We start from the raw sequence: 10,888 nt of genomic DNA on the forward strand, positions 1-10,888 counted from the left end.
TCATGGATGATTTCTGCCTCGATGCGTCCAAAAATATCCCCCTATTATCACCACCCCTTTGAGCTTCTGATCACAGCTCGTGGCCCTTCAGTGGCTTACCACCGGTACCCCCCTCCTTCCATACACGCCGTTCTCATTCTCTCCCTCCCTCTCTCTTTCTCTCTCTCTATTTCTCTTTCTCTCTCTCTCCCTCTCCCTCTCTTCCCCCGACAGTGGCCGGCCTTCACCGCCACCCTGCCATTTCTGACACCGCAGCACTTTTCCTCAAACCTCTGGGCTCTGATTAAACAGCAGCTTAAGAAACCTGCTTAATTTCATGGAAGAACACACAGAGAGGCCAGGAGATGGGCTGATTAGCACAGACAACTGCGGCATTATTAATAAAAGAAGAGGGGTGGGAGGAGGTGAAGAGGTAGATGGCAGGGAAAAGGCAGAGTGTGGGGGAGCTGGAAAAGTGAGACTACAGTAAAAAAAAAGAGAAAAGAACAGAGAGAAACCAAGAAATGGAGAATTCAAAGCCTTTCAGTTATGCAAACACACACTTTTTCTTTCCCGGGCGTTTTGCGGGTAAGTGTTTTTTAATGTGGGTCGTTAGAGTTATTAGTGGGCCTCAGAGGGCCTGCGCGTCGCGTCCTCTGGTCTCCATCAGCTCCGGCTGCAGCACGCGGCCAACAAACAGCAGGGCTCCTGCGGGGGACACAAATAAACGTTTGTATGCATAACCCTCAGCCCACCACACCGCACCGCATCGCGCCCGCCAAGACCCGCTCAGGGAGAAATTGCACGAGGCAGGATAGAAGAGCGGATGTTATATATATGGACATGTCTATAGGCACAGCTGTCATAATGCATTCTGGAGCCACGCTGGCGAGCGAGAGAGGAGAGAGGAGAGAGAGAAGAGAGAGAGGAGAGAGGAGAGAGAGAGGAGAGAGAGGAGAGGGAGAAAGGGCTGGGAATGTGGGAAGAGTCACGGAGCTCCTGAATGATTCAAGATGCCAGGGCCACGCAGACAAATGACTGATATCCCCAGTGGGGAACGTGGGGCTTTTGGGCGCCAACTGAATTTGTGTCATTGCAGGAAATGCGCAACAAATATATTACATTCCAAATGGTGTAAGGCAGGTCAATCATGTTATGTTTATGTGGTTATGCTCAATATAGCAACAATGTATTCTTCAGTGTTGTGTGCGCATGCACGCAAGGCGTGCGGCGCGGTGTAGGTGCGCGGCGCAGCATGGCTACAGGTATGGCAATAAGGTGCATTACCTGTAAGCCTGTGTCGTATAAGGAAGAGAAAGGGATGGTCAGCCATAAAGCGATGACCCTGTAAGCTCATGATGACCGCTGCTGCACCACCTAGAAATCAGAAATCCGTGGACACACACACACACACACACACAAAGAAACAAACACAAATGTCCATGGAGATGCAGAATACCACATACACACACACACAGATGTGCACACACATACACACACATATACACACACAGAGGCAGAATCAATCACAGAAACTATGACAAGTCATCATCCAGCCATCATCTATCTCTGTCTCCTTCAAACGTCAAAGTGATGAAAGCCATCTGGTCAGAGTGGACAATACATCACTTGGAAAAGGAAGCAGGTGTGTGTGCGTGTGTGTGTGTGTGTGTGTGTGTGTCCTACGGGAGGATCACTTACAGGAAGCCTCCTGTCTGATCTAATCTCACCTGTAGCGGCTGCTGCCTCGCTCCCCTCCTCATTGACCTCAATAAAGGTGCTCTGGACAGCCTTTGAGATGTGCAATTGGCCGGCCTCTGCAGGACGACACAGAGACGGGAATAGAGAGAGAGAGAGCGGGGGAGGGAGAGAGGCAGTGTGAGAGAGAGCGAGAGAGAGCAAGTGGGAGAAAGCAATCAAAAGGGAATGAAGTTGTACATGATGCACTCGCAGACAGTGAGTGGGAGCTGAGACAATGGCTACTGGCTTGCTCTGGTCACTAAGTGAAGTGACTGGACTCAGCCACAGCTCTAACAAGGAGCTAAAGTTTCTCTCACTTCCTCCTTCAATCCCTACTTCTCTCTCTCTGAATGTCTCTGTCTTGGTCCAGTGGAGTCAGGCACTTTGAGCTTTGGTCAAACACAGTGATCAAAACAAAACTCCTCTAGAGGGTAATAACAACTGAGCCCTACAAAGACTTGTTATTGAGGGGCATCTTGTGTGTGAGTGTGTGTGAAGAAAGTGCTTTTTGGACACCTGCATGCATGATTGTGTGTGTGTGTGTGTGTGTGTGTGTGTGTGTGTGTGTCTGTTCTCTTTCTACTCATATAATGAGACCCATGAGCTGATTTACCACAGCAGACCCAGAGGTTTAACATAGCCATCACATCATTAGACCTGACAAACACACAAACACACACACACACACACACACACACACACACACACACACACTCTTTCTCTCCCCCTCTCTTCACTCTTTGTGTGTGCATAGAGCAGCACTAATGAGGCAAAGTCTTTGTTGTGGGCCCAGTCCTCTGATATGGCAGTGGACTGACCACCCTGAGCCACCGGGCACACTGATGTACATTAACAGTGACAGGCCAGGGCAAGGGGACGCACTCCAACACCAGCATGCAAATTCACTAAACAGCACGCTTGCTCTCCCACTCTCCTGCACTCTGAGTGTGTGTGTGTGTGTGTGCGAGAGAGACCATTTAAGCATACAACAATATGCATTTTAGAAAATGTACTCTCTCTGTGAGTGTGTGTGTGTGTGTGTGTGTGTGTGTGTGTGTGTGTGTGTGTGTGTGTCTGTCAAAAGTTAGGTGTTATGAAATTACTTATGTCCATAATACAAGCACACATAAAAGGACATTTCAGAAACTCTATGTATTCTGTGTGTGTGTGTGTGTGTGTGTGTGTGTGTGTGTGTGTGTGTGTGTGCATATGAGCATGTGCAGGTGTAAATCTCCCACTTGTTAACAGAGGGGAGCGTCATCTGAATTTACGGCACAACGGCCCTCTCCTCTGAGGCCGCTCGTAACCCGGCTCATTAGAATGCGTCGCATATGCATCTTCATCCCGTTAACGTGAGCGGGAGGAGGTTAGTGGCCAAACAAGATTAAGATGGAGGTGGACACTAAAGACATGTAAATAAGGGGGGAGTGATGGATGTGGGGTATCTATTGTGTTACCTCTGGGTGGAGCACACAGCCGCCTCCTCTGAACAAGCGGTTTGGTTTTGATTTCTTTTTTTTTTCCCCAAGTTTATTTATTAATTTCAAGACAAAAATACAAAAGCAGTTAAGAATATATTATAATGTATAAAAATAAATGTCAATTTTTTTGCTTACATACACAAAATAAAATAAACAACAACAAAACAAATCAAACCAAAACACAACACAACCCTCCACAGTCAGTAATGAGGATTAAATACAAAAACACAGACACATAAACGAAATAGGTAGTTACCCCAACATAGCATATAATACAACAAATTGCTAGGTCAAGGCCAGTCTAGACTTAGTCAGGAATATGTGAGAAACTAGTACTCTCAAAATAAAGAAAAAATGGGCCCCATACCTTCCAAAATTTTTGAGAAGAACTCCTGGTAGAAAGTCTGACTTTTTCCAATTGAAGGAAATAAAGAACATCTGCCAACCAGCATGCATGACAAGGGGGAGTTCTTAACTTCCATTTAGTTAAAATTATTCTTGCTAATAAGGTAACAAAGGCAATAACATCTCTATTAGAGTGTGATAGGGAAGGTACATGGTTTTGATTTCTCTCCTCAGGAAGTCTCTGCTCTCTGGGAGCACACCTGACCCCCCCCTCCAAAGGGGCGCACCTGTGAGGTGTAAGGGCTCACCTGACATTCCGGAGAGGTCACAGCCAGGCTCAAACAGCTCGGTGATGTTCAAGGATCGAAGAGCCTTCTTCAGGTCCACTCTCTGGCTCATCTGAAACCTAGAGGAGAGAAGCCAAATGAAAGTCATTAGAAAGTGAAGGCATTCTGCCCTCTCGCTGTAGTCGAGTAATTATCTGTTTCCCAAGACGCATGTCGTCATGCCAGACTTCAATGTTTTGAAAACTCTTTGAGTCTGGCAGTGGTGCACACTGAGCGCACTTTTGAGAGATCTCCTTTGACGTCTGCTATTTTTCATTTTTCGTTTCATCACCAGAGAAGACAAAGATTGCGCGAGCACACCCTCCACACCCTCCACACACACACACACACACACACACCCACACACACACACACACACACGGCCCATCTTCTCCCTCTTGTCCGTCTACATTGAGACATTTAGCTGCTGAGTTGAGAAGCTCTTCTGACACTTCTGTCTCCCCTGCCTGCGCAACACTCCCACACACACAGAGAGAGAGAATGAGAGAGAGAGAGAGAGAGAGAGCACACACACAGAGAGAGAGACACACACACACACACAGAGAAAAAGAGAGAGAGAGAGAGAGAGCTCCTCAGTCAGCTCCTGAATGAGTTTGAACTCAGATTGGATTTGCTCGCTCGGTCGCTATGTGTGCATCTTCACAAACGCGCTGGTGTTTGAGCGCAGGCCATCCGGGAGGCTCCAGAGCCTTATTGTGAAGATGAGACGCCCGACTGTTTTGTGAAGGGAGGGCTGAGAAAGTCTCTGATCACATTACTGCTCCTCCGATGTGCCCATGACAAGAAGCGAGGGAAAAAAACACCTCTTTAACGTTCTGCTTTAAGCTCTTCGCTTTCTTAGTCATCTCTCGGTCTTATTCTGCTGACACTTTCTCTTACCCATTTCCTCATGACATTTGCTTTTCTCTTTTCACTTTTTCTCCTTCTGTGTTGTTTTACCCAGATTCACCTTCATTTGACCCGTGCAGTAACTTACTTAACAAAGTTATTACTTCACAAAGGGACATTTAATGATCCACAGGTCCTGCTTACAGAATTATAATTGGCTAGTGGCTAGAACAGGAGAGTATTAACACTATAACTCACAATGTATTTGTTATAGCCTCTTGTTTTATATCAGTCTTTCTCGCCCTCTCATGTGTCTACTAAACATTTAGTTTGTGTTCATGTGAATGCATATCTTTGGGTATGCACATGGGATATGTACTGTATGCAGGAGTGTGTGTGTGTGTGTGTGTGTGTGTGTGTGCGCGCATGTGTAAATACATTCTTGTGTGTGTGTGTGTGTGCGTGTGTGAATACATGCTTGTGTGTGTGCATGTGTGCGTGCGTGTGTGTGTGTGTGTGTGTGTGTGTGTGTGTGTGTGTGTGTGTGTGTGCATGCATTTGACTAAACCTGGGTAAGTGAACCTCCACCTCCTCCTGCTGTGTTTGGGCCATCCACGTGTTGAGCAGCTCCTGGGTGAGGTCTCTCTCCAGCAGAGGTAGTCCCTCCACGGAGTCAGTCAGCAGCACGATGAAGCCGGCCTCCCCCTGGCCATACACCAGCTCCAGCAGCTGAACCTCACTCTCCCCATGAGAGAAGTAGCCTGCAGGGCAACACACACACACACACACACACACACACACAGTCAGTACACATATCTGCCACTGCCCCCCTCATGGACACACATGCACATAGATAAGACAAATTGGGCCTTTGTTTGCTGGAACAAGTGAAGTCATTAAGAAGCAAAAATTAAATCCCATTCAACTAGCATATGGATGAAAACAAAGACGTTAGTGGTAATCAATTTGAAATTAAAAACACATTAGAACAATGCTGTGGTATTCTTTCCCCTGGCTTTCACAAATGGGAAATGGCAAACAGCTTCACAGCGAACAGCAATCTCACACAAACCATTTTGAATTACAATATGTCCTATCAATATTGTGGCCATGTGCTTCAATTGGTCCTGGGCATGCAGCTCCAGGCACGGAGACACAACTCTTCATTCCACCCTAACCCCACCCCTTCTCCACTGCATCTGGCCTCTGAGTTCCAAGCCACCTTTCTGGGGAGCACCCACCGATGTTGGCCTGGAGCTTGTGGTACATCATGGGGACGTTGGTGACGGAGCCATCCCTCTTGGTGAAGCCCCTCAGGGCCGTGTTCTCAGGGGGGAACTGGTGCTGCCAGGAGCCCTTAAAGTACACAGCGTTCGCCAAAGCCAGACGACTGAGCGGGCCAAAGTCATCGCTGGAGAACAGCTGCCAGATCTTACCTGGATCGGGGGAAGGAGAGAGAGGGAGAAGGAGAGAGAGGGAGAAGGAGAGAAAGGGGGAAGGAGAGAGAGAGGGAGAAGGAAAGAGGGAAAGGAAGAAAAAGGAGGGAGGAGGAGAGGCAGAGAGGAAGAATGGCGCACACTTAGCAATGAAGGGCATGAAAGGACAAAGCCATCATTTTTGTTAAAAGAAAAAGAAAGAAATGATCATTAGAGCTTATATGAGGTATATCGGCTGCATTAAAATCCCCCCAACTCCGTTCAGGATAATAGACTGGAGGATTGGAAGCAGGCGACTCAGAGTTGGCCTCATTTAGACTGCAATTCTGGCCTGCACGGAACAAACTTGGTTTTAGTCCAAGTGGTCAAATTACTACCATTTGGCTGATCAACAGACTCCAGTGATTAATGACACCCATCAAAAAGGCTTTTCAAAAACCATGGCATAGATTTAAATCTATTCTCAAATATACAGCATACTGCATACAGTACAGCCACCACTTTAATCCTGTTGTGAATTGTGGATAAACTGTTTCTCAGACCGGTTTTAAAAAAAGCATGTATAACCCATAAATCCCTAACAATGTTTAGTTTGATTAACTGGGGAAACAAGGAAAACAACTTGCTCTCTTCATTTTGTGTCAGTGCATTAGTCAGTGACATTTTTCAATTGTTGATATCCTCGGTTCCTTGATTTGTTTGGCCTTGTACTTTGTATGATGCCTTAAATCTGTCAAGATAAGTGAGTGAATGTGGATATGCACAACACTATTACTTGATTCATACCCCTTCTTCCAACACCCATGTATGCAGACATGGAAGGGCAAGGACACAACAGATATGAACTTTTACTGAGATCTCCACACTGCTTGCCGATTTATGGACAGAGGCCTACACCAACGGCTGTTTCAATATACAGAACGCTATTCATGAGATGTTTCTGATATTGTTCACATATCCTATTCCGGATTAGATTGTTTCATTACATTTTTGTCTCCCGAGTCTTTCTGTTAGAGCTAAATCATCTAACAGTGTGTGAGTGTTATCTAAAATTGCATTGGTGAGAAATATCACACCAAAAGCCTACCTTTTTAAAAACACACATATTGTAATTATTGGGATATTTAGGTTCAGGTTCAGAAACAATTACACACAAACTGGTGTGTATATGGCAGCTCTAGAGATCTATATGGTGAGCCTACATGTATATGGAGAGTGTTTCTAAGGCTACACCATCCCTCAGTTCTGATCAATTCTATAGTGTAATCTCTCAGCAAGACCACATCTAAATGCAGACCAAGATTTAATAAAATAAAATAAAATGTTCATCTCGGATAAAATTACTTCATAATAATAACAATAATAATGGCTTCTTATCAGTGCAGAGAAGCAGGCTGATTGTGCAGGCATTAGACTACTATCTTTGAAGTCTGGTTAATATTGTGACAGTGAGAGACACCATTAGGCAGCAGTAGGCGGAGACGTTTCAGCCCCGGTTACAAATCTCTGCAGATTTGAAATCTTATTTAGGCTAGTGGCTAAAATGAACCAACTAAGGAAGGCCTGCAAGACGAATCAGGGGACTGTTTTTTTATTTTCTTTCAGAGCTGATGCTGTGTGAGATATATGGCTTTGTATGTCTTTCATCATCATTACAGAGCCTTTTTACCACTCAATCCCTTTAAGGAAAAACAAAGTTTATCATTTTGCCCTGTGAATCCTTCGGAGAGCTCGGAAATAAGTCAAAACAATAACTCATGAGTGAAAATGAGGAGCACTCTCTGTTTCATTTTCTTTATTTTTTGGGGGCTGAACATTTTTCATTATTGCTTTGTGTGCAGTTTTGTGTAAATGCATTTGTGCACACAAGACAAATAACTTTGCACTGTCGTAAATAGCAGCAGGAGCAGACACTAGGCTTGTTTAACGATATAACTCAATTTGAAATGCTAATACAAGCACTGGCTCAGGGGTGCACAGCAATGCTCCCTGTTCCTGGTAGCTTGGTCTTTGTATTTAGGAGGGGAGCAGCAAGCAATGCATTTATTATACACTGTGAATGAAATTAATTGGGAATTTGAACTGGAATCACTTGCTGTCGCTGATCTGAATTTCAAATGAGTTACAGTACTGTTTTGCCTTGTGAGTGTGCTGGGACTATTTCTGGATCACTGAGGCTTTACTGAGCATGTGCAGAATCACTCACATTAACGGTAATGAGCTCCTCTCTGGTCATTAGCATCTATCGTGACAATCATTTTAACATATCAGTACGAGCGAAAATGCACAGTTTGGGGGAAAAATACAATCTAAACGACACTTTTAAATGTGACCCTGACACTTTAACATAATTGAAACAAAATGAAATGGACTGAGGAGAAAACGCTCGAGTCACATTGAATAGAGCTGAACTGGGTGGACTACTCAAGATTTGAAATGGGTTGATGCCACTTTTCAGCAAATTGTAATGTCACTCATCTCTCTCTCTCTCTCTCTCTCCACAGTAATTACCATTGGTTTGGCTCCCCACCCATGTGTTAATGTCATGAGCAGCCATAGAGGGATGGGTGAAGTCCACATGCTGAGGGGAGGTATGGAGGTGCACTCTGCTGCTCTGCAGGTAAGCCTCTTGGAGGGGGAACCCCTGCTGAAGGAACAGGGCACTGGCCATGGCCATGTGAAAAGCCTTCTCCTCACCACCTTCCTGTGGGGACACAATGGCCTCGGCCTCCCTCTGTAGAAGACGGAGGAATGTATCTAAGAAGAGACAGGCAGGCAGGCATGCACACACACACACACACACACACACACACACACACACACACACACACACACACACACACACATACAAACAAGTTAGAATCAGAGGTGAGACACATTGAAAAGCCTTTGCACATTATGCATGTAAGCATTGGCTCAGGGACCGTTAGAAACACTGCTTCTTACCATTCTGGACATCATCTGGGTGCATTGCCTTCTTAAGCTGTTGGAGTGTGCTGCCCCCTGCCCCCAGCTGGACTTGAGCCAGCATCTGGATCACGCCAAGGGGGCACAGCACAGCATTATCATCAGGATCCTGGGCTGAGACTGCCCGGAAGAGTTTCAGCGCCAGAGGTGTGCTTACATCAGTGAGAGGGACTGAGGGCTCAGCGTTAGTCTGACCACTCAGGAACAGAAGCACCAATACGGACACCAGCATAGCTGCAATGGGCTCCTGAAAGTTTGATTTGGAGAAGAATCTGAGTTTGTGAGACTTGTCTGTAGACAATTTCTTTTTTTTTTTGTTTTTCATGAATTGACTTTACAGACAAATCAATTGTAGCAGATCCTTCACATCTGTTTAATGCCTCAGCACTAACAGGTGTGCATGGCAACAGTCACACAAGCTCATTAATGTAGCACCTCATCATCACCTCACTGTCACTTTTTCAAGAAATGTTTTTCCTGTTGAGTTCATTAAAAATGTAAAGTTTGTCCTAAATTTGCTACTAAAATAGGTGGGACGTGAAAGCAAATTTCAAGAGGTTGTTATTGCAGTTATTTAAGCCCTCCATGTCGGTGCAGAGATTAAATGTAGACGGCCACTAATAACACCATCTCCCCCAGCTGTTTCCTAACAACAGCTAATGACTGAACGACAGCATACTGGTCTTGTTCAAAGAACATTTGTCAGTCTCACTGACTGAGCCTATTTTATCTCAATGTCCCCTCTTGAAAAACATCATAAACACCTGAAATGGTGCATGCAAAAACTACAACATTTTGGCTCAATTTGGATTGGAGAAGAAGCCTTATGTGTGCTCCAGCAGATCTGATAGAGAAGATGGCCTGCATCGACTGCTTTTCTTTCAGGACAAAGGTTGAAAAGCAGTGAGTGAGTCATTAACAGCAGAGCTGTTAAGCACTGATTAATGCTGAACCTTTTAGACATTCTTTAGCGGATCATTCCCCTTTTTCCAGTTCCCACTTGCCTTCTAGCACAGTTTGCATATTAGTCCATTTGTTTTCTGCCTGACCAAGGATCAATAGTTAGGAATCTAATTCACATCAAGGGTTGAAAGCCATTCCCTTTAGCGCTGGCTAATATAGCGCCATAGCCAACACAGCGTATTGGAAATGAGATGGTACTGCTCATCAAGCTTGCTGTTAAATGAGGCGAGCAGAACAACCAGACAACTGAGGAGTTGTGTCCTTACCTTGAGGCAGGAGAATGCGCACAGGAGAGGCACACGTCCAGGCAAGGCGGCCCCCAGGGCTGCATGGCCACTCCTCAAGGCCAAACTGATAGCAGCGTTTGTAGGGATAGATACTGCAGCAGCTGCCGGGCCTGGCTTGCCAACACTCTCACCTGGATACACAAACATCTTACACACACACTCATACACTCCCACACACAGACACACCGACTAACTCTCCACAACAGAAATACACAGAAACACTCCCAACATATAAAGCATCACCTCTCTCTCTTTCCCTCTCTCTCTCTCTCACTCACTCACACACACACACACACACACACTAGCACTCAATCACAAGGAAATAACAATCACAAAGTGCAATTACGAAGAGGTAAGCTAGACCCACACTGCAATCATATTTTCCAGTAAAATGAAATGGCATATCTTCTTCTTATTACACACACTAAGTCCTAAAAAATGTCTGTCGGCACATTTTATTTGAAAACATTTTTATTAAGGCAAATACAATGTATTCCAGTAGTTTACATATTGAA

General features: G+C 45.2%; 1 protein-coding gene across 1 annotated transcript; it reads right to left on the reverse strand.

The window, feature by feature from the left end:
• Positions 1-474: 474 nt before the first annotated feature.
• Positions 475-10,503, reverse strand: LOC125308760 (serpin I2-like). The gene is made up of 9 exons (XM_048265351.1): positions 10,353-10,503; positions 9,103-9,370; positions 8,668-8,913; positions 5,962-6,156; positions 5,289-5,481; positions 3,854-3,951; positions 1,710-1,796; positions 1,267-1,356; positions 475-687 (listed from the first exon to the last, which is right to left on the reverse strand). Exons 2-9 carry the CDS (start codon positions 9,353-9,355, stop codon positions 611-613), a joined length of 1,239 nt encoding a protein of 412 aa, XP_048121308.1. The 5' UTR covers positions 9,356-9,370; positions 10,353-10,503; the 3' UTR covers positions 475-610.
• Positions 10,504-10,888: the final 385 nt, after the last annotated feature.

This window comes from Alosa alosa, chromosome 15, assembly GCF_017589495.1.
Source record: "Alosa alosa isolate M-15738 ecotype Scorff River chromosome 15, AALO_Geno_1.1, whole genome shotgun sequence".
Taxonomy (NCBI): domain Eukaryota; kingdom Metazoa; phylum Chordata; class Actinopteri; order Clupeiformes; family Clupeidae; genus Alosa; species Alosa alosa.